The sequence below is a fragment of the Larus michahellis genome, chromosome 11 (genome assembly GCF_964199755.1).
Source record: "Larus michahellis chromosome 11, bLarMic1.1, whole genome shotgun sequence".
Lineage (NCBI taxonomy): Eukaryota > Metazoa > Chordata > Aves > Charadriiformes > Laridae > Larus > Larus michahellis.
The window spans coordinates 18,920,633-18,945,216 of record NC_133906.1 but is presented as its reverse complement, the minus strand read 5'-3'; the positions used below and the strand labels follow the sequence as shown (position 1 = coordinate 18,945,216).

Here is a 24,584-nt window from a genome sequence, read left to right as displayed (position 1 = left end):
TGTGGGACTAATCAGGTTTATACAGCGTGTTATCTTGGAAATAGCAATGCTGAAGAGCCATTCCTCAAGTATTAGTGGTAACAGCTTCCACGCAGAGGAAAGCTGGAAAGGCAGACAAGTGCATGCTAGAGTAAAGCTGGGTGGGGAGCAGCTCTGTTGAAAAGCATCTGGAGGTGTTGATAGAAAGCAATCATCTGACCATTGCATGAGTCAGCCGTGGACCTGGCGGCAGCAGCATCCCGGGATGTATTAATAGGAGCACAGCCAGGACACTAAGGGAGGTCTTTATCCCCACCAGATCAGCACTCATTAGCCCATAGCTAGAATACTGCATCCATTTCTGGTTCTCCCAATGCGGGAATGATACTGATAGACTGGAGCAAGTTTAGGAGAGATCCCCAAGATGTTTGGGGCTGGAGCACTTGCCCTGTGAAGAGATGCTTAGAAAAATGGTCTAGTTTCACCTGGGGAAGACAAGGCTTCAGGGGACCTCATAGCAGCCTGCGCAGCACCTAGGAGGATGTCACCCCATGGTCCACCCTGTGGTCTGACTCTACAGCAGCCACTGCTCTAAGCAGGAGGTTGGACTAAAGACCTCCAGAGGTCCCTCCAGGCTGCGTTAGCCTGTGTTCCTATGGTCCTGTTTCTTACAGGTTACTTGTTGCTCCTTTCTTTCTGTCTTCCTTCTTCCTCATCTCTGTCTTTACCTTTATGTATGTTTTTCATTTGGTGTGTTCCGTTTCCCTGTCTAAAGTTCCTTTTTCACTTCCGAACCCCATGTTTCTTTGTTTATCTTCCTAACCGGTTATTGTTTCAAGGTTGTTAGGTCTCCTACTCCACCATTTTATCTCCCTCCTCTGTCCTGCCAGCCATCATTAAGCTTTTATTGTTTCAAGCAACATTAATCTTCAGCCATTGATCTTTAAATAGAATTTAAAAACAAAACATCAGGCTTTCTAGTTCTGTTTTCCTTACCTGATATATTTCTGATGTCATTTCAGAGTTAATATTACTACCCATTTAAATACCCCTCGCTGTACTGAGAGAACAACAACTTGACTCAGATTTGAGTCATTTCTCTCTGATGCAGAAATTTGTTTTATTAAAGGTATTGTGGAATACATTCAGGTGTTCGTCAGTAAGAGATATGTTTAGCATTTAGTACAATCAGAGTAAATCAATAGAGTTCTGGGTCAGCTCAGGTCTAATTGTGGATCGGAGTTTGCAAATGAGCAGATAATGAAGGTGTCTTGGCTAGACAAAGTGTCTATCAGTCTGGATGCTAAACTGGCCTCCCAGTAAAGAGAGGTGGACTAAGGCAAATGTGTACAGCCACCGTACCGTTAGCACTGGGGAAGAACAGGGAGAGACACACTGCAGCAGCTGCGGCCTCAGTGCCCATGGTACAAGGAAATGTCCAAACAGCCCTTTTTTGGATCTGAAATGAAGAGGACACAGCCTTCATTCCCTTGTTGGTGTGCAGGGAAGCTCCTGAGCCTCATACTCATCTTCAGTTTCAGCGAGGGGAACACGGCTCTCAAACTGGCAGACTGATCTAAATCCTGTTGGAGAACTGAGCTACTAAAGCCACCGGAACCACAATCACCAGGTCACGGGGGTGCTCAGGCCACCCAACCCCGCACCCCAGTCCTGCACAGGAGAGCTGTTGTGGGCACTCTTCCTTGTCCTGCTCCTCCGCTCCAGAGGACACGGATGGGTTATTTTACCTAATTTTGCAGTTCGGCCTGGGATCATCTCACTACTGAGTGGGCTGCAAAGCACAAAAATGTTTTCGAGGTGTACACCACAATTTGAAACAAGCTTCTTAATAAGTTGATCCAGTTTGCTTTGCACGTCTAAGGCTTTTTACGTTATTTGAAAACTACGGTAAATTATCCCTCTGGCATGTATCTTTTTCATCACTGTTTTGTCTAGAGTTTTCTTTCTCTCGCTAACCTTGCAGCAGGAGACATTCAGAAGATCAGTACCATCCCTCGCTGCATTTAACTACACCAGGATATGACTCCTGGGGGTAGTCTAATAGGGAAAAGAGCAGGAAGAGAACATCATCTGCCAGCATATCAATGTTCCAAATTATGCACATCCTTCTTCATAAAGGTGGTTTCATTAATTCCAAGTCAAATAGTATTGATCCTCAATGTGACACAAAGACGGGTGATTGCTGTAATCCAGCTCACAAAGCAATCTGAACAGCAGCTGAGGCAGGAGGGAATGGAAACTCTCGACAGGTGCTTTTTACCAAACAGTCACCCTTATGAGCAGTAGAATAATACTTTTACTGGAGCCAAGAAAAATTAAACCTGCATAGACAATTTAAACAAGCCTTTTCTGAAATTAGAAGAAAAGGAAAAAATGCTGTCTAATTTCCAGTTTCTTAAATTGCATATGTAAGCAACTCTGAACAAACTGTTCCATAGAGTATAAAATAAAATATTACTGCATTTCTGGGGGAAACAGAGAGTGCATATAGTTTTCCAATAGAAGGAAAACTTTTCAAATAAACTTTATGATTCTTACAGCAAGGTTACCTGCATGCCAACGCTTAAAGAAAGAAATGTTCAGAAAAGGGATTCTCTTAACGTTTCTCTTACTATTAGCTTTATATATGATATTTGCTATGTGAATTCCATGTGTCCCATTTATCATTGTCACTGATGGTTTCAGTTCTATAAAAAATTGGTAACTTTCTACCACCTCTAATAATGCAATGCCTCACTGCCTTTCTTTGACTATGTTAAGACTTGTCACTGTGATTCCTTCTGTTTCATCAGTGAATACGTCTAATACATATCCAGCCGCTGTGCAGACCCTACGATATAGATGGGGTTTTTCCTGTGGAGAAGAAATCCTTGCCCAAATCCCAAAGTGCAGAACAGAAGCCGAATGGATGTGAGTTGAAAAATAATACTGATGAGTCATGTCAGGAAAAGTAGTTACGTCTCTTTTGGGTCGGACAATCAAGTGAGTTGAGATCTCCCAAGAAACGTACACACCACAGGGAGAGGAAGAAACTGCAGTGGAGTATCGGTACTGTAATAAGATGCCAAGAACCACAGAGAGATGCTGAGTAATCTGATTCTTCCTGCGTAAACCTGAGTCCTGTAGTACCAGATCCCTCCTGACTCAGACAATCTGAGTCATTCTGTGTCGTGCTTCCAACTTCAATATATTTTCTGCCATGACAATCCTTTCATCTTCCCCCATGTAAATCTGAGTCACGTTGTGTCTCGATGGGCACATTCAGTATGACAAGCTTTTCTACACCAGAGTTCTTTTTCAGCCCTTTTCGCTGCTCCCCTGCATCTCAAGCCTGAACCACGTCCCTACCTGCCACCCACTGCCTCTTCAAAGCATGAGCACAAACACACAGACAAAACAGTTACTAAAAAGGAAGAACGTCATTCCCACGGATTTCCAGAATCAACACTAACAAAGCAATTCATCGCAGAAAGCCACGTCAGTAGGTACCTGCTATATAAGAGAGGACCAGGGAGTCGTTTTACCACTGGACTCTCCTCACTCTTCACCTGCTGGCTGGCTCTCCGGTCCTGTTTTCAGCTCTGCCAACAGCTTCTCAAAGACAAACCCTGGACCTGGCTCCCTCTAAAGACTGGTCCTAATGGGAGGATAGATAAGACCGCACAAAATTGGGGTCTGAATTCATCTGTTTAACAAGCTTGCTGTTAAACCTTATTACCCACTTTCCCTCTGCAGACAATAGGAAAAGATAAGCTCCTCCATTTCCTATCTCTTACCTTGTGCTGTGGTTTAGGGCAAATCCCTTTCTGGAGGTTCCTCTTCCCATTGTTGACTGAAGCAGGAGTGTGAAAAATACGCGTAGACTCATTTGCTGGTTTTAACCACTGAAGTTAGGCAAAATGGGTTCCACTCTTGAAGTGGCCTGTGTCTGCGCTGTCGGTGTAGACTGCCAGCTGCTCCAGGCACAGAGGTGCCCTCCTTGGTATTTTGTACTGTAGTCATGAAATCCATTTCTTATGTGTGTTGATTGATATCCTGGGGACTTCAGATATCATGCACAGCCATGGAAAAGCTGTCTGTGAAGAGCCTAGATAATTGCAAAATGACTTACAATAAGGCATGGAAAGGCTACCGCAGATCCAGCTATTATCATAGTGCAGCTCACTCCTCCAGCCTGGAGGGAGAGAAAATATACAAAATGTATCTACGCATTTGATGGCATGTTGAATGTTTTACTGAATATACTTAGAAAAACAAGGACTCACATTCCAGCTACTATCGTGATCCAAAGAAGCCTTTCAAAGGAGAAAAAACCCCACTCTAATCCATGACCTATAATTATGGCTCAGTAATTTATAAGGGAAATGGAACTATATTTTTCTAGCAATCGTGCTAATATATTCAGTGCAGTATGGCTTAACGTTTCTGCTTACCAGCTCTGCGCCCTCTTTACTTGCATCCTCTTCTTCGCATCCCTGTGGGACAGAGATACTTGGTACTGCCAAGTTCTCAAAGGATTAAAACAGTGAGTTTGAACCTGTAATTCAGAAAGCAGCGTGGCTCTGCAGGCAGTCCTGGAAGGATTAGGCAAAGCACACTCAGACAGTCTGGAGAGCACTCCCCTCACAGGATTCCTAAAGGGTTTTTCACCTACCTTCTGTCTCCACAAATTGGAGAAAGAGTGAAGACACTGAAAAAGCAGAATCTGATGGCTGCAAACGGAAATTAAAAATTGGAAATGAAAGGCCAGGTTGTAATTGCTGAAGATAAAAATTAGTGCACCTGCTTGCCAAGAATTGCGGCAAACCCCATACCTCTTCCAGCCCTTCCAAGGAATCATTGAATCATAGAATCATTCAGGTTGGAAAAGACCCTTGGGATCATCGAGTCCAACCATCAGCTCCACTCTACAAAGTTCTCCCGTACACCATATCCCCCAACACCACATCTGAACGACTCTTAAACACATCCAGGGATGGTGACCCCACTGCCTCCCTGGGCAGACTATTCCAGTGTCTGACCACTCTTTCTGTGAAGAATTTTTTCCTGATGTCCAGCCTAAACCTACCCTGCTGCAGCTTGAACCCATTCCCTCTTGTTCAGAATAGACCACCGTCATGGTCCATAGTTCTTGAAAGTACATCCCTCTGTAAGCCTGACCAGTGGAGGATTTATCCATTTGTTATATTCTGGATTACCTCCACCGACCTCTGTCTCTCTTGATGAATGTGTCCAATTTTCCTTAAAATATAAAATTATTCACCATTTACTGACCTAAATATATAGCCACTAATGGGTGCCCTCGTAACAGTTTTGGGAAACATGAAGGCATTTGAATTTACCTCTTCTTAAATGTGCACTTTGCTGCTGGCAGTGGAGCCCAGGAATGCGCTGGAGCACGTTACATCGGCTAAGGGAAAGATTCCGCAAGGTACCTGTGGTACAAGAGATACCACCAGCGTGAGGGCACAGTCAGTGCCTGAGGGGATAATGCCACACTCCGACTAGTAGAGACACTTACCGTGCCAAAAACCCTTGTCTGGGTTAAAGTTGCCAAATATTACACGACATTAATATGCATTGCATAGTGTAAATTACATTAATTTAAATATTACGTCACATTAATTACATTACTATTACATAAAACTGCACAAGTCTAGGGCCAGCATGCAGCACACCATCTTCCTTTGAGTGTATTACAGCAAGCACCAATGAAGTGCGCTTTATAAGGAAAAATACCAAATGCTTTAATATTACTTTCTAAAGGAAAATCTGTTTTTATTTTCTGTCTCAGTTGTAAAAATAAAATATTTCCCGTCATACAGATCCAGAGCTTGTCTTTGGTTAGGTACACTCGCCTGTCCTTATTGAGACAGATACGGTAAAGAACAAGGGATAAAGCTTCAAGAAACGAGCTGAAATATGTTTCCCGCTCTCCTTGTCCTCTCCATCTGCCACTTAATCGTGGTCACAGAGACATGGTTGCGGGGGTGACCTGCTAGATAAATAGACCCGATTTTCTTCTGTGCATCTACTCGTACAGCTTGTCAGCACCCAAGCCCAGCAGAATCAGGAAGGATGGAGGAGGGAGAAGAAGTGGAAGCAGACACAGCCGGTCCTGCAACATCCACTCTTTCAAGGGACCCGATGTGTTTCTGCAGCCCCTTGCCTTCCTCTCACAGAGGTCGTGGTGGGTATGGCTGCCCTGTTGGTTTATTTTAGTAAATACCTCAGTCTGTTTTGGCTTCCTTTTCTGTAAGAGTGAGTTCAAGCTGAACAGACCTCAAGTTTCTTTTTCAATTTTTTTACAGAGGTTAAGATGTAAGAAGAAAAATGAAGACCAATTTGGTAGCTGCTTCAGAAGTGTTCAGTCACCTCAGCTACGATGCAGTACAGAGAGTGGTGGAACTTACTGGGGAAGAAATGGAAAGAAATAAAATATTGTTGAGAGAGTAAGGGGAAAAAAAAAACCTGTAAAGTTAAGCAGAGGTACAGAAAGTGTTTAGTCTTGCATAAATTGTCAAATATTTATCTCTTACTGTGCTCTGGAACAGTCAATCCTGGTCTTGACCAGGCACCCTACTAATGATTCCTCTGTTCCTACCTCTTACACCAACAGCAGTTCAAAATCAAATTCACATTCTTTCAACGTTATTAAAATGCAAGGAATCTCTTTAAGATGAATTCTTAATGAAGGGAGAAATAGGTCAAAAGAGCACACTTGCTGCTCACCAATCCAATAAAACCTTTCAATCGGCTGAACAAAATACCTCTGTGCAATGATAAAATAAATGAGTAGAGTCTTTCTGAGGGAGAGAGTTTATACGCAGGATAATTTCAGCACACCCGAAAGTCATCACAAGAGACATGCGTCTGTCTTTTAGTGTGGTTGTTGTCCTACCTTCCATGCCTCTAACTATTCAACTGAATGCACAGTAACCCTCAGGCTCCCCACGTTGAGTACATCTCCGTGGGACCAAACCTCAGTTCTTTACCACCTGCTGCTATTTTTGGAGGCAGTCTGTGCTTAATACAATATTTTTTCTTGCAAGGTTATTGAACCACTACTAAACCAGAAGAGTTAAAGAGGGAAGGAGTAAAGGCGACAGGATCTAAGACAGCCTCAATTCTTAAGAGTCAGAAAACAGGGGGTTTTGTGGGATCAGTTCACTGTCTAGCCACTTACAGTGGGACAGTTTGCGTCTTCCTTGGAAAACTCACTTTTGTCAGGATTTTGAAGGAGATGCGAGCTGAAAAGGTTGTTCATTTGCTCCTGGATGGTAAAAAATATGCAATCTTAGGGTAGCAGCCAAGGAAACTCAGCTAAAGGGTCAAACAGAGAAAAGAAGGTGGCTCTTCACACGTAGTAGACCCAAGGAGCTCCTTGCCAGAGGATGTTGGGGATGTAAAAAGTTTACCTGGCTTCAAGGGAGGGACTGTGCAGGGACTCAAAAGTGAGAGCTAGTGAGAGGTATGGGGCTGACAAATTGCACGAGCTGACAAAATTCCCTAAACTAGCCCTCAGCTTTTGCACGTCCTTGATTCCAAACAGCTGAACTTTTTCTGAATCTTGGAGAACGACATCCATGCACTTTGAAGCTTTTTTGTTTTAGAGAAATGCCGTGAGGAATCCAGCATTCATAAGGTGCTAAATGATCTATTTTGACACAGCTGTCATCCTTGCAGGATGCGCTTTTTTGGCTCAGAAAGTGTATTTGCAGAATGGTTGTCATTCAGGAAGAAATAAGAGTTTATAAAAAAAATCATGTAAATTTAGTCCCGGAGGCAATAAATATGTCGTTGGAATAATACGGTCCTCAGAAAGATTTTCAAAACAAGGCTATCTAAGAATATGGGCTCAGATTTCATCGTACCAGGAAAGTGGGAAATATATTTTGGTATCAATAAGACTGGCAATTAAAATCCAATGTTGGATTTCAGGAGAAAAAAAAATACAGTGTTTAAAAAAGGCTGAAACATTAGAGTAGCCTAATTTCACATGAATGACTAGAAAAACGGGTTGGCTTTCTACCGATCAAACTCTGTTTCTAAGTACTTGCTGCTGTAGACAACAGAAAATACAAATCAACAGAGACGTGAAAAATAAAATCATGCCAGATATTTTTTTTTTTATTTTGCTTGTGGCTCATAACTGGATGTAGCATCGATATAATTTTGTAAAAGCTTTTTGCACTGAGTTTTGGCTTGTGGTTTGTGGTTTGGTTTTTTTTTTTTGTCTGGTTTCCCACCCTCTGACAAATACAAACATTTTGCAGCTAGTGTCACATCCTGTCTTTCAGATTCCCAGCTCTCTAAATCCCACATTTCTGATTTTGTAAATGCATCTGCTGCGGGAGCTGATACAAGTAGCTGGAACCTCTTTTCTTACTCTATAATCTAATGCACTTAGCGAGCCAATGAATATGTGTGAAAGGAGGGGCTTTCTGGCTAAGGGACTCCTTGCAGGGGAACAGCTGTTACAACGGCAAAACCTTACCCGACGCCAGGCAAACACACTCACTCCCATCTCTCGGTGGCTTTGTGCATCCAGGTCTGGCAAGAGGTTCCCCCCCCTCTCTTCCTCTCTCTGCAAAAAGTGAGCAAACGAGCACAGAGAAACTTACAGAAGAAGGGATCTCGCTTGTGAAACATTTCAGAAGATCCAGGAATGGCCTGGATCAGCAATATCTCCTGGTTTAATCACTTTGCTCTACATGAAGAACATTTCAGGAGGTACTTAAACAGCACTGAGGATTACTTAGCTTTCCTGTGCGGGCCCAGACGGAGCCATCTGTTCTTGCCCATGGCTTTGGTGTACACCCTAATCTTCGTTGTTGGGGTGGTAGGTAACTTCTTAGTTTGCCTGGTAATCCTCAAGCACCGGAACATGAAAACCCCGACCAATTACTATCTCTTCAGCCTCGCCATCTCAGACCTGCTCGTGCTGCTTTTCGGGATGCCACTGGAAGTCTACGAGATGTGGAGCAACTACCCCTTCTTGTTTGGGCCCGTCGGTTGCTATTTCAAGACGGCGCTCTTTGAGACGGTGTGTTTTGCCTCCATCCTCAGCGTGACCACAGTCAGCGTGGAGAGATACATTGCCATCCTCCATCCTTTCCGCGCCAAGCTGGAGAGCACTCGCAAGCGTGCCCTGAGGACCATCGTGGTGCTCTGGGTCCTCTCTGTCCTCTTCGCCCTCCCCAACACAGGCACCCACGGCATCATGCTGCAGTATTTCCCCAATGGCACGCTGGTCCCCGGCTCTGCTACCTGCACTGTAGTCGTGCCCATGTGGATCTACAACTGTATTGTCCAGATTACCTCCTTCCTCTTCTATGTGCTGCCTATGGGGGTAATAAGTGTGCTGTACTATCTGATGGGGCTAAGAGTAAGTCTTACTCCAACTGTTCTCTGTGTTTCCTTAGCTCGTTCTTGTGTGTTTGTGTCTGTACGTGTCTTTTAAGTGATTTCACCTCATCTGTTTTCCCCCCAAAAAACCAAAAGTATTTCAAACCCCTGAAAACAGTGGATCCAACTCCTTTTTTGGTGTAATCCCATTCTCAAATGAATATAGCTATGTTGGGGAATAATTTACCCCCATCTTTTTTTAAAAACTTGCCATCACTGCTGCTCACATTTGAATGTTGCTTAAACAGCCAAGTCTGTACATTGATTCCAGCCTCTCAGAGATCTGCGCCTTTGTAGTAGGGAGTAGAAGGAATTAGACCAAAAGGAAAAAGTGAAAAGAATAAAAAGGAGCAGGCTAGTGATTGAATCTGGTGTATTATTTGTTTTCCCTCTTCTTGTGACTGTGGAATTTCCATGGCATTACTTCATTTTTCTCCTTCCTTGGAGACAATGATAATATTCAGTTGTGAAAACTCACAAAGCTGTCATAAACTGAAATTCTATCTTATTGCTGCAGCTAGCAAATTCAGCAATCATTTCTTTATATAACTATGGCATAGTTTCAGCATTGATTAAGGCTCCCTTAGAGTGCATATTCATTCTCTCTCCAGAAAGTGAGACTAGTTTTACCAAGTATTCATCATGTAAATACGCAGATAAAACAATCATCAGAATCACAGTATTATAAAGCTATGTAGCACAACACTGAAATGCTCTGCTACTCAGAGAGAATCAATGACTGTTCTTCTCATACGTTACATATATATATATTTGGAAAATATAAATCCTATCTCATTGCACTGAATATAAAGTTTAAAAAGCTGTGTCTAATCATATAGCAAGAGAGAGATGCAATATGCTAGTAGAGATGAATGAACTTACTGAAAAATGTGCAAGAAATTCAACCAAATCTGTGCTGGTGTATATATCATTTTGGTTTGATGTCTGACATTTACTGTCACCTGAAACTATACAGAAACAATTTTTCCTTACCCAGAAAAAGGCACAAGAACTGCCAGAAATCCACAGCACAGAGCAGACCTTTGAAGCAATGAATGGGTTAAATTATCCCCACAACCCAGCGGCTGTTGTGGGGTCTTTACGTAGTTTCACCGAAAATTTTGCAAAATAAAACCCGGAGGGGGGAAAAAGTGCTGAAAATATAGCTGTTTAAAAAAGAAAGAGAAATCCCGAAACTAATGAAAAGAAGTCTTGAAGATTGCAATAGCTTCTGTTTGTGGGAGCAGATATTCCTAATCCCCGTCCCAGAAGAGAAGCCAGGTACCAGACCAGGGCTGCTTCCCCAGGACTTGTGGATACTCACAGATACGTTCAAGCTGTCTTTCCCGCGGGCTGCAGTGTTCATTGTTTCTGCATCTGCTTTTCTGTGTATCCAACTCAGACTTCCAAAATTGGAACGCCACCCATCCTGGGTGGATCTGCATTGAGCTCTAAATTGCACTAGGCAAGCTAGATTCATTTTTTCAACAGAAATGATAGAAGAATTGAGTGTACGTATATAATTTTTCAAGAGAAGGCACTTTTTATATACTCACAGAGGATGGAATTTATGAAGCTTCAGCAACGCTCCAGAGTCTCCGGAGTGCCATGTACTGCTCGTAGACTGTAGTGGAAAAGCTCAGAGTTGATCCAAAGGCTGCACAACAGCTCAAATTCGGCAAACAGAGGCATAGACTTTCCACGTCCAGGCTTTGTGGAAAGGCATTTCCTCGCCAAAGTTTCTCCCTCGAGCTTTGCCAGTGTTCAGGAGAGCCCGGGGATGCCATACAGAAGGAAGCACATGTGACATGTTAAGCAGCTGTGAGAGGGTAGCTAACATGGGTCATACGGTAGCTGAGTTCATTTTTAATTTTATTCCTTGCAAAAAGGAAAAAATATATCGGTCTTTCTCACTGGGAAATTCATGGCCAACAGAGCCTTCAAGTTGATTACCTCATGGTCAATTACCTCATGATCTGCTTGGATATAATTTTAAGGCTTGATGGTTGAATACTACAATGTTACGGTCAATAGATAGTTCCAGCATTAGCATAAAGAAGAGAACACTGATGATTACACCGCAGCCTCATTAGATTTGATTGCGGAAGCTTCCTGCTGTCTCTTTCATGGGGTCTTCATCACAGGTGCCTTTAGGACCGCTCCCTAAATCAGGCAGGCTCTTCTTTAACCCCAGTTCAGCTGTTCATTCCTCCAAAAAGCTGAGGAGGAAGAGGAGAGGGAGAACATGGCTGCTTGCAGGAGCTCGTCCCTGCAGCGCTGATAGAGGTGGGGTGGCGTTGCTTGGGAAGAAGTCTGCATTGCAGCAGGGTTCAGCGCAAGGTCCCTGTGCATTTCCTTCAAACTGATCTCTAAAAGGACACAGGGATAGCTGCCTACCACCGGTTGTTTGAAAGTCAGATTCTGCTTAATTAGGATTTTTGTTAATGAATGGAGTGGAGACTCCAGAGACCTATTTATCCCACCTACTTCAGACATCTATGAGGGGATTTAGATGATCGGGTGGGATGAGGTTGACCTCGCCTAGGATGATTCTTCTGTTAAGAGTCCAATACTTCTCTTAGTGTCTCTTCCCCTCAGTAACACACTGGTGATTTTGGTTTCAACTATCTTTGAATCAGGACAACTTATTCTTGCCAATGTACAGCTGGTCCAGATTTTCTCATCAAAATCTCTTTTGCCCCCTAAGTGCCCAGTTGTTAAAACCAAAATTGTCTGTGGACAGTTGACTGCCCTTGGCTAATTTCTGCAGAGCCCAGCACGCTCTGGAAGGGTCTGTCCTCTTTCCATGAAGGCTGTCCCGCAAACCTTGCACCCACTAACAAATTTTCTTTTGCGATGGGAGTGAGCGAAGAGGACGCCCAGGCTGCAGTTCAGTAGCCAGGTGGCAACTGCTTCAGCCAAACCACGCAAGTAGGTAGAATTGCATGCTTTAGCACAAGCAATGTGGTTTTTAAATATCAATTTTTCCTTCAGCTGGAGAGAAAGTTTGATCACCGCTTGTGTCAGACAGGCCAAGGAGCTTACAGAAATGGTTCTCCTGCTTTTGCCGAGCGGCCTCACTAGGTTTGCCTGGAGATAGGTGAGGCCCTAATTTGGCTCTGCCTTTTGATTTCTAGTATGAAATGCTGTAGCTAATAAAGATGTGGGGCTTTTCAGCTTCTTACTCCAGACATTTTTAATTCTCTTGTAGTGAATAGGTAACATCCATCTCCAGGCAACCCTACAAAACCTCCTAATCCACAGTGATGTAAAAGTAACTGCTGCCTTGGTGAAGTTCTCCCTCTGTCAAACCATTGGCATGAACCCAAGTTACAACCTTTGCCATGGACTCATTTCTCTTTTTTTTTTTCCTTCTTCTTCCCCTTTGTCGTAACTCATTGTTTTATTAAATTACAACTGCTGAGTTATGCTGCTGGTTACACCTCCATCTATTATCACTTGAGGCTAAAGAGGAGCCTTACAGCATCACCAAAACGACAGGAGGAAGGTGAAAAATATAATGTGTCTCTAGTTTATCACAGCACCAGACCACTGTATTCTCTGAGGCTTTGGAATATGCCTGGAATAGATTACTGTTGAGACTGAAAACCACTGAAAGGAAACCAGGGATTTTAATCAATCTGAGCAGACATCTATTGCTAGATGTGTTAACATCTTTCTTAACCAACGGTGGCTATGACTAAAACTTACAAAGGGAAGGCCGAATTGCACTGTAATTGAATAGAATTCGATTCACATGTGTTTCCCTTTTATGGGTTTTATGAATAAATAGAATGTTTTAAATAGAAGGTCTCATTCGATCATCCCTGTGGAAAAGTATCGCTAATCAAAAATCAGGAAGCAAAGTCACGGCATAAAAGGCAAAAGGAAATGGCACAACTAGCGGGTTTTCACAAGATTTTTACCAATCCAAATTGATTTCTACCTTTTCCCTCATTCCTGATATTCTTTCCCACGTAATTAAAAGGTTTTTTTCCAGTTTCAGTTGTAAAAAGCGTCACTCCAAATCTGTTGGCTAATCAGAAGTTCCCACTTCAGGAAGCTGGGTCCAATTATGCCCTCTCCATAGATGATTTCTTCTATAATCAAAGCAATTGTCCTGATTATCTAACCCTGGTTTTTTTCATCACCAAAGCACCAGTGCTCTCGCCATAAACATAGCGCGGAAGTATTTCAGGGAGGATCAGGTTATTATTCTTTATGTCCATTATTTAGAAGTCCAGGAAAAACTACTGGAGAAAACCCAAAAGCCTTGTTGTGATGGAGCAGGATGTGCCTGGATCCGTGCGTGTCATGCACACCGGCTGTCTGCAATAGAACGTATATGGCTCTTGTTCATTAGATGGATTGAATATCAATTAGTCTAAACGCTCAGGGCACTAAATGAGCTGCCTGGGATTCTACAGGAATTTTTCCAGTGATTACAGCTGTGTTTCACTGAGGCCTCTCTGTGTATTTTTTGGATCATTGGTTTGTGCTTAATTGTGGGGAACACTTTTAGGAAAACAAACAAACAAACAAACAATATTTTGCTAGAAGAGAAAATAATGACTAGCAAAATACTGTTGAAATTGAACACAAACTGTGAACCAAATATTGACTTTTTGAGAAAGGACAAGAGGGGAACTGAGATACAAATTTGCCGTAAATATGCAGTCTCAGATGCATAAAATCTGCAGATCGTTTTGAACCTAAAGCTTCAATGTTTCCCTAGACTACATTTCTGACTAAAACCGAAATTTAAATGTAGATTTTTTCAGTGAGTCCTGAGTTGCCGCAAATTTTGCCGCCTTGAACTACAGCTATCAAAATATCAAGCCGGCTGTGTCTGGCGGGGATGTCGTCTCCTCTCTGAGCTCTCCGGTTTCTCTCCTTTTGCCAGTTGAGAGGAGACAAATCTTTGGAAGCGGAGGAAATGGCTGTGAATGTTCAGAGACCATCCAGGAAATCAGTCACCAAGATGCTGTGTAAGTAATGAGTCCTTCTGTGTTTTACCTACCACGGATAAGAGGGGGACGGGGTCCTGAAGGGCATCGAGAAAATTCATTGGATACAAGAGTTACGAGGCGAGTAGCTGTGATCAAAAGTAAAAGGCTGATTGGTGTTTCATCTGGACTTGAATAGCATGGGAGTGAGACATCATGGCTAACTACCAAACGACTCAGAAGGCAAATTTAACTCCCCAGCACGAGAGGAGGCTGAGCAAACCTACCTGGCAGACACTTTCATGACAACTTTCTAACATCCCTCACTCCAAACCTGGCTCTTGCAGCCCTCTAGGGAGGATCCCTCTTTTTCAGAGTGCAAATTGTCTACCTTGTACATTTTTAAAGAAGGACGTACCTCTGTTTTGCATCACACCGTGAACTCTGCTCATGAACAGGAAGGTCCTGCCAAGCCACATACATCACCTGCTGCTGCCTTAACCACCCAGACCTTCCCAAGAAAAAGCAGGACCTAGGCAGATTTGCACATTGTATGGCATTCGGGAGAATTTGTGCTCCAACCATTCTGAAAACACTCACATCACTTCCTAATTTAGGGCTGTCTTTTAAGGCAACGATCACCTTGCTACTGAGACGGTGTTTATGCGGGAAACATAAATCACCTTCAACGTTTCCTGCAATGACGTTATTCTTTTAGGCAGCTTAAGTCACCTTCTGAACTCGGAAATTGTACTTTGAAGTCAGCCCCATTTTCTGTGCCCCGTGGCTGTGACCACAGCTCTGCACGGGACCAAAGTCCGGAACGGGTCTGCAAGAGGCCTCACCAGAGCCGCCACAGGCCGGTGTGCGTGTGGAGGCAAACTCTTCTTCTTTCACGCTGAACAATGCACCCAGACAGACCCGTCATCAGCGGGTGGTTCCTGTGGCCTCATCCTGCTACCTGCCGTACAAACAGCGTGCAGAGGAAATCACCTCCCAGGCACAGCGGAGTCGGTGTGTCCCGGGTACCACAGAGGCACCCGGACGTCTCACTGGCGGGTTCGGGTTCGTCACGGAGCTCTGCCCATGCCATGGCACCACCTGGCAGTTCCCCGCTGTTTGACCGTCTCTGTGTGTGCATGCCTTGAGATATCAAACACAGCCACCAGTGGAAAGTTTGTTCTTTCAGCTGGTGGTGTTTTCCAGTGAGCGCTGCAGAAAGACAGAAAGGATGGCAAAAGTTTTGAAACAGTGAATCAAATTTGTATATTTATATATATATCCAGCTTTCTGAACTCTCTCCGCTCTGCGCAGGCAAGTGAAGCATACCCTCCCGTAACAGACTTGTTTTTCCTCTCCCCTTTCTCCATGCTAGTTGTCCTTGTGATGGTTTTTGCTATCTGCTGGGCTCCATTCCATGTAGATCGACTCTTCTTCAGCTTTGTTGTGGAATGGACTGAGCCTCTGGCTAATATATTCAACTTAATTCATGTGGTGTCAGGTAAAGCTTTCTTTTTCCACTTGCACAGGGACTGGCAAAAAAAAGCATTTGTGAGTGGTTTACTTGAAGTATGTAGTCGTTTATTTTGTAGGCAACATGAGACATGCGTGGACAAGCTTCTCAGGGTTTGGCAGGCAGTGGTGAGAATAGTGCCTTAAATAAAAACTGCATGCAAGGTATCTGCAACTTTCAAGATCTGGGCATACTGTCCAATACAGTTTTCTGAATATTCACAAAGAACAGGGGGAAAAAAAAAAAGGGGGGGGGGGCGGGGGGAGGGATATCATACATCATTACCAGCTACTATTCCTTCTTGGCAATATTCAGAAATGAAGGCTGCTGCCTTTCGCCTGCTTTTCGCGAATACGCAGCAGCAGACATCATCAGGCTAACGGGAAACCTTACCAAATGGCAAGACAAAAGACTTACACGCTGCTTAGAACTGGGTGATACAATCAAATGTTTATAACCCTGCCAGCCATAAAATGAAGGCTTCTTCAAGGAGGAATCTTATTTTCAGTCTACCCTGGGAAAACCCCCAATGTGGCTGCTAGGCAGCTCAGACAGATCCGATCTCGTGCAATTGTCCTGGTGTGTTGTAAGAAATTAGCTCCCCTCGGCTGGAAGTTGTCCTCTGAGAGCTCTGACGGGGGCACCGGCTGTGCAAATGTGGCGGTGGGGACGAGGGCGGTGCTGGAGGCGGCGCAGCACAGCTCAGGAGAGAGCTGGTTCCTCAGCAGCTGGAGACGGTGAGCTCCGGTTAATGCTCTCTCTCCCGCTTTCCTTCCCCTGTGTGCTGCAGTGCCCGAGCTCGCCTTGGCGAGACATCCCCCTGCCTGTGCCAGGAGGGCAGCGGGCAGAGCTCTGCTGCTGCCGCCTCCACCCTTGGCACCCAAGCTTGGTGGAGCAGTATAGGCAACGAAGAGATTTTCCTCTTCGGAGATTGTTTCACACACAAATGAGGTCTCTCTCTCTCTCCTTTCCCTCACCCTTGTTCTCCTAGGTGTTTTCTTCTATCTGAGCTCTGCCGTGAACCCCATCATTTACAATCTGTTGTCCCAGCGCTTCAGGATGGCTTTCCTCAGCGTGATTTCTCCTCGCTGCAAGCACTGGGCCCCTAAACATGCTCCTAACCAGGCTCCTGCCCAGCAGAGCATCTTCGTGGTTGAGGACCACAATCTTGTGGACTCTGCTGAAGACACAAGTCTCCCTGGCACCCACAGGACATCTGTCAGCAGTTCTCAGCTCTCCACTGGTCTGTGACTTTCCATGTTGCGATCCGGGTGAGAGAGAAGTTAAAGAAAATGACTTTAAGAAAAGAGAAGAGACCCTCCTAAAAGACTGATTTCAGCAAGAAGAGCTCAGGGATGTGTCTTGTTGAATGAAATCAGGAGGAGACTGTAATTAGCAGGTGGTTGAGAAGCATTGTATTATCCTCAAGCTAATAGGAGGGCTGGACATTTCAGCTTACTGGCTGCAAACTATGCCAGCAAGGAGCTGCTTTACAAAAATGAGACACGCTCCCAATGTTACCAGCACAGGACGGACACGCAGCTTATCCAAGTCTTACCGAATGGCTTTTTGTGTATCAGCCTAAACATCAGTTTACTTAGTTTGAAATGGGGCAGCTCTACCCACTTTAGCTTTAGGCAAGCCAGTCGCATTTCTCTCCCCTACTATCTTCTCGAGGTGTAGCTTTTGTAAGACTCTCTTGGCAACATGAGCAAGTAGGCGTGAACAAGAGCAGCTCTGAGCTGGGCTGAAAAACATCAGACACCAGCAATAGCTATTTCTGGGCCAGAAGAACCAGGGAGCCAATAATTATGATAAGCAAACCTTTGCTTTCTGAGCTGGGTGAAGATTCGGGTGGGGGTTAGTAATTAATGCCTTGAATCACTTGGTCAAAAAAACTATCCTTTGGTGGGTTATTTTTAACAAGTCCCAATGTTACTACCATATCTCCCCATACTATGTCTGACAATATCCACACAGTGCTGACATGGCACGTGCATGCCGCAAATTCATCTACATCACCTGGGAAATAGCCATCGCTGGGAGCTGAGGATGTTCCTGGTGTGACTCCTTTGCCCAGAACGCGGCTGATGGGGGACATCTGCCCAGGAAACGTGAAACGTCTGCAGTCTTTGCAGGCTTATCCTGTGCATCGGACAGCTTCATTTTTACCCATCTGCCTGAACTGAGCCTGACCATGTACAAATGGACTGTGGTAGGTCCTTGCCGTGTCCCACGTCCTGCAGTTTGCAACAGCTTCTTATGATTGCTTGAACTTCAGATGCTTATGTGTTGTCTCTGCCAGGGAAGCCCTATGGTCATACTTCAGCAGACTTCACACCTGCCCATACCAGGTGGATGGCAGAAGTCGGTGAACTACACGGGGTTAGTGAACACTAGGAAACAGGCCAGAAACCATTCACAACAGAATTGGGACAAACCTGAAGGGTCAGAAAGCTGATACAAAGGCAATAAAAGAGAGAGCTTTGCAGTGATTTTGCACCAACTGTATTCAGTTTTTACCACAAAGCACAATATAAGGTCTGGGAAACTCTCCCACATCCCAGTCGTGCAAACAGATCCTGAAGGAGTCGACGAGTTCCTGAGCTCCACGAGCTGCAAGGTCAGGACCCTACGGGGTTTTGTAAAGGGAGGACAGGGTGAATGCACTACGTGACCGAGAATTTTATAAACCTCTGTGTCCCAAGATTCAAAGCCTGCTTGCGTTTCAGAGAAATGCCTCCCTTGTGCATCATGACGCAGGGCTAGGTTTAGCCACCGCACTGGGCTCAGGCTTGGCACGCACTGCCACAGAAAATCATCCGATGTGTGTCATCAAGGGGCTGGGACTTACTTACACAGTCAGAGTACACAGAGTTATCATAACGAATAAGAACAGTAGTTCCTGAAAGATGATACACTGTATGCATAAAGGCTTGTTCCAGCCTGGTCACTGGGGATCCAGATGACATGTCCCACCACAGGAGGAACGGGTTATACCCCCGGTAAAATGGGCTCTTACCTTGTTTGCCCCAGTCTTCTGTTTTGCCTCTTGCTGTGGGACTCCCCGGCGATGCAAGACCTGGGGTCTCATGGCAGCTGGTGAGCCACCTTTTCATGCTGCACAAGAGGAATTTTAGCCCATGTTTTCCGTCGCACCCATTTTACCAGCTGCAATCCTGAGAAATGAGCCACGGAGAGGAGAGCGTAACAGATACACACAGGGCCCTGGAGAAAAAAAGGCAATTCCTGCTCCCTGAAGACACAGCTGAAATACTTTGCCACCCCCAAGTGGACACTTAAGAGTTTTATCAGTGACATTTACAATTCTAACCTGTTTTGTATTATCGTTTTTCCCTCCACCAGACACTGAAGCGCGCTCTCCCTCTGGAGGTGCCGTGCCTGGCTGCCTGCCAGCTGCCCAGGTCCCCCTTCCCCGGCTTTGTGCTGGGCACCGAGCTCTGTGCTCCCACTAAGGGGCTGGGGACCACCTGGGCACAGGCTGTGTGGCATTGCCTCCTTCGACTGTGCCTCGTTTGTCCCTAACCAAGCCCAGGGCTTATCCCCCTTATCCCAGCTGTGTGCCACCCAAAGCCTGTCGTCTTCTCCGCTGTCCCAGACACCCAGTCAAAGCAGCGAGGAGAGAGTATAGTTTGACATACTCACACGTCCACCATATGATGGAGACATTCCTTGGCAAGATTCTGTGGCTCTTGGAATGCATCTTATGCATTTAGGACCAGGCAGCGTCTTGTGTTGGTGCGCAGAGAGCCAGCCACGAGTGACGCCGCTCCCTTCTCCTCTCTTCCTTGGAGAATCGCAACCTCGGCTGCAAAGCTCGGGGTTGTTAAATGCATCTCTTGACCGGCAGATGAGCACACAGACCTGCAGTCAAGGTTGGGACGGGAAGCTGTAGGGTGAAGATTTTGTGTGGTCTTAAAACGAAACGGCCAAATTTTTGTTCCTAGGGATGACAAAGGGTTTTGTGAGGAAGGGGAAGCGGTGGAGGGGAAAAGTGTGCATGAACGTGGAAAATTTAGAAGAGAAATAATGAGAACCAAATCCCCGGGAACTCACCTCCACTTCTGAACTAATTTTTTTTTTTTTTATCCTAAAAGCAGACGTTATCACATTTAATTTGGTACCAGTCAAAAGAAGTGACACTCATAACCAAAAATTCCCAAGCTTTTTTGACCAAACATCCAAAGCAAGGCTAAAAACATTTAATGTTGCATCAAGTCAAACCTTCTAAGAAAGTGTTACTGGGGGAGGCACATCAAAATTCTTCTAGATTCTGCTAAAAAGAAAATAAATGCAGTGAAAAAAGAGTGGCCTGGCTTGAGGTTGAGGGCTCCGAGTTAAGTTCCCTGCGACAGCACAGCTCAGCACCCCCTCGTTCCTGAGGGGGACCTCCAGAAAGCAATGTCCGCTGAAGGTTTTTCTTCCTAAAGTCGGAGCTTGAGTTACTCATCACTCTGCTCCGATATTTACCTGGCTGAATTTTGGAAGCTGGATCCAAACATGAAAATACTGGGAAGGTGGATAGAGATATCCTGAAAGCCGACGATAAGGCCTTTATTTATATGTTCAGCAGCTTTCACAGCCAAGCGCTGAAAAATGTTGGCAACTGGCTCAGAAAAACTCCTGTTGCAAGAAAACGGAGAACAACTCACTTTCCCCCGAAGTGCTCTAGTGTGATAAAAATATATTTATTTGAAATCAAGCGTGACCTCCTAGACAGAACTGTCTATTGATTTATTTCTCTGCTGCTGTTTCCCTCCGGGAAACATGCAACCGTGCGAGCAAGGAAGTGTGGAATGCAGGGGCAACGCTCCAGCACCGTGAACAAAACATGGACAGTCTGAAACGTGTTGCAAGGAAGCACTTTGAAGAATTTCTTGCATTGCCAATGAGCGATACTCAGATCTAACGCCAAGGTCAGTACGGGAAATAACATCATGACAGCAAGTGGACAATTCTGTTAAGTTTATATGAAGAGTTTATTGGCGCTGCTGTGTTTTGGAGTGTTTAAACCATGGCTTATCAGTAAAACTAAATGTACGCTTCAGCTGTGGAGCTGGTTATATCTATCTGTGTGTAACATGAAAATAAATATACTGGAGTCCCTCTTCCTGTGCCTGGTCCATCCTCAGCAATCCTTGTGCTTCTGGTTTCTCCCTCTGATGTCACAGGAGTAGCAGAAGATGGAGATCCCCTGGACGTTCAGCCACCACCAAATGCAGGACATACTACAAATCACAGCAGTTTTTTAAAAAATGCAGATTATTTCAGCTGGTATAAATGCACAAAAATACAGCACCAGTGTGGTTTGTTGCATCCAGGTGCTCTGCGCAACTGCTTCTTCAGGGGAGGAAGTTAAAAACTGGGCAGAAGGGTTGTCATAGTCAGGAGAAGGCCTGGAAGCAAAAAGTGCCGCTTCCCAGGCTGCGTAACAGCCAGGTCTGCTCTCCCTCGCTCTGTCCCTGTGGTTGGTTGCCTCATTTTCTCTGCTCTTCACAGTGATACCTGCTAGGTTTTTTCCCCACTGAGGTCTCCTGTTCTACAAACTAGCAAACCTATAGCAAATAGCTGAGCTGTAGCATTTCCATATCAAATGGATACTAAAGTAAGGAAAAATATGGTGATGGAAACAGAATAATAATCTGGACTTTTTCTTTCTATAATAAACTGAGGAGGAATGAGGGGAAAGGACCAGAAATCAACCAACCAGGAACTCTTACAAGGATTTAAAATCAGGTTTAGAATTCGGTCCAAGCTAATTCAATGATGGCAAATGTCCTTCAGAGGTGAGTTGGAGGATACAAGAGTTTGAAAAGAAACTCTGCAGAGAATTGCCCAATTTAGGCCTTGCAGATTCCCCTGCCCAGGAGAAAAAAAAAAACAAAAAAAAAAAAAAACAAAAAACAAAACAAAACAAAAAAACAAAAACAAAAACAAAAACAAAAAAAACCAACCCCACCACTTCTGAGGTTGTTAGGGAAGATCACAAGCCATAAAGGCTCATGCACCAAAAGACAGTGACTTGTGCATGAGTCAGGACTGGCTTCCCCGACTTGAAAAAAGGAATTTGTCACGTGTAAAATCAGCATGGACCATAATGTAAGAACCTCACCTGGAGAGTCAGGGGTTGCTGATTTTCTTCCACATTTCTTTCCATTTCATATTTTGGCTGTTCAACAGCCTGCTTTGGTCATACCCCAGACACGGCTGAGCTCATTTGCCACCAAAAAGTGGAAGACACTGTTACTGTCTAGACTTCATGGAATCCTGAAAAATTGCAGCCGTTGTTGTTAAGGCAAATTATCTTAAATCCACTTAATTTTTAAAGAAGGATTAATTTTAGGAGTATGGGAGCTGCTGGAACAATTTGCTTCCCGCTGGGAGAGCTAATTCATGAATGAAATACTGAAGTTGTCATTGTAAAAGCTCAAACAACTTTTTTCTCATGCATCCTCAGGTTATACCACGTTGTGAAATGCAGTAAAGCTCCTTCCCAGAGGAACAGCGTTTTGTTCGCTGTTTTGGCTAGGAGCGGGTTTTCCAAAAGACCCTTTGACTCAGAGGTCTACAACACAAAGAGCTCCATCGGAGGAAATCTGGATTCCTTTTATAGTAAAAGGAGGAAAAAAAAAAATCTGTGCTAAAATCAATTTATCTGACCTGTTTCAGTTATCTACCTTAGGTGTTTTTACAGATAGTTTTTATGCGTATCTTCTAGAGTTGAAAAACAAAGCTAGGCGGGTAGGTACGGCTCACCTATGTTTGTCAGTCCCTTTCGATTTGTTTCATTTCTTTAGAACCCGAGAGACCCCTCTTAGAAATGACTCACAAAGAAAATCACGCTCCAAATGAGCAAAACAAACGGCTAACAACTAACTCACCACAAAACACTGGGAGAAGAGTGTCTCCTCAGGGGCTCACCTACCATTTTCTTCATTGATCTGGGTGCTGGTGCCTCTGGGACACATGGACCATGCTCTCAGAAGGTAGGGAAATTCAAACAAAGCTTGTAGCTTGTAGGGTTTGCAGCATCTGTTTGCAAGCTTGCAGTTGTCCTTCCCTTACTTCTACAGGAGCTGGTGAGGGCAGGAAAGGTATCTGTCCTGCCACAAAATGTGCTAAATAGCTGCCTAAACTCAATGGAAAGGTTCCAAAGAGAAGTTTTTTCAGGCTGCTGTTGACTGCAGTGCAGGTGGGTTGGGCAGCGCTGAGCAACTGCAGCAAAAAACTACAAGCATCACAATTTTGGGAAATACAAGAACTCCCCAGCCTTTCCGTGAGGAAGGAAATAAAACACCAACACAGGAACTTGGAGGTATAGCTATTGTTTATTTAACCACATACAGACTGGAGTTTCTGTTAGTTGGCTTGGTGCTAGGGAAATACTACATGCAGAGGGGTTTTTTGAATATGAAAAATTAAAAAATTGGCTAATACCGCAAACCTCAGCTTCCCGCAAGCCCTGCATCACTGTTTCCTCCCAGCTCAAGTTACCTGCTCCTGCAGAAAAACAGACCACAGATATAGCAACACACATAAATTTACATTACAGTAGCAATGACAGGACCCTCCACTGGGACTTAGACACACACAGCAAGGTAAGAGGAACCATTCCTCAGCTGCTTCGCGGTAACCATCTATCTCCATGCTATTAGCCTAAAGTAATGCAAATCAGTTTGTGTTCCTGCATACAACAAAGATGTAGAGGCAGTTGACATCGGTCCAGTAGCGTCTAGTTTGCTTATGTATCTCAGCCCCAAGACGAGAGGCTGAGCTGCGTGGAGTGCTCTCTCTCTGCATATAACAAGGAATAGTCCCAAAGTTGGGGCTGACATAGCAACCTGCCAATTCCCAGTAAACCCACTACACTACTCCAAGAGGCAGCAGTGACTGCCATACACGATTCAGCCTTAGCACACTCCACTTTTCTTACAGTGCCTCTTGCACTGACAGCAAGGAGCGCTCGTATAAGCGTTAGCTTCAATCTGGTCACTTCAGGTCTCATTTCTTCCCCTATCTCCCCTCCCATGAGGAACAGGTATATTGAAGAATCATCTCTCCCCCCCATCCACCCCTGTTTTTCGCTGCTAAGAAATTCCACTGAGGATTGAGTCTTTTCCCTGCAACTTTATTTGCCAGCTGTAGGGTTTTCACACCATATTTGTATTCCAGTCCCGATTTCAATTACCTGGCTAACCTTTTCAATTTTCACAGAGAGTGAGAATCAGAAAACAGCAGGTCCTTTATTACAACTCACAGTGGCGGGGAATGTTTCACCCCCCTTCCCTCCCTTATGTTTGCAGGAAAGCTCTATCAAATTCAAACAAACTCATTGATCATAACTTGTCTATTTACTTATGCTTTGCTGACTGTTAAGTATTCTGGTCCTTTCTGCAGATGTGTTTTCCATCCTCCCTTTGTCTTGAATGGGCTATTTTTTATATAATTTCTAAAAGCCATGAAGAAACAATCTTAAGTCTTCACCCTGGTGCTTAACTCCAGTGAGAACTCTCACCAGGGTCAAAGACTGGGGAAGGTAAAAGCCTTGTGCTTCAAGCGGGGCTATTTGCTTGTCTTTGATAAGCCAGGCATGGTGGTAGGCTCAGAGCATTGGAGGGGTTCCCTCAGACCAGAAGGCAAGTCAGGCACAGGACACCACCCTGCTGATCCCAAAGCCACTGCTCTGCCACTAAACT

The 24,584-nt window shown here is 44.5% G+C and overlaps 1 protein-coding gene across 1 annotated transcript; it reads left to right on the top strand.

The window, feature by feature from the left end:
- The first annotated feature begins 8,668 nt into the window (after positions 1 to 8,668).
- NMUR2 (neuromedin U receptor 2) lies at positions 8,669 to 17,118 on the top strand. The gene is made up of 4 exons (XM_074604516.1): positions 8,669 to 9,388; positions 14,312 to 14,396; positions 15,730 to 15,855; positions 16,859 to 17,118. The coding sequence occupies exons 1-4, from the start codon at positions 8,669 to 8,671 to the stop codon at positions 17,116 to 17,118; spliced, it is 1,191 nt and encodes a 396-aa protein (XP_074460617.1).
- Positions 17,119 to 24,584: the final 7,466 nt, after the last annotated feature.

Coding starts and splice junctions, on each gene's coding strand:
- NMUR2 (XM_074604516.1), top strand. CDS start 8,669: ATGGCCTGGATCAGCAATATCTCCTGGTTTAATCACTTTGCTCTACAT. Junction 9,389..14,311: donor ACTATCTGATGGGGCTAAGA/GTAAGTCTTACT, acceptor TCCTTTTGCCAG/TTGAGAGGAGACAAATCTTT. Junction 14,397..15,729: donor ATCAGTCACCAAGATGCTGT/GTAAGTAATGAG, acceptor TCTCCATGCTAG/TTGTCCTTGTGATGGTTTTT.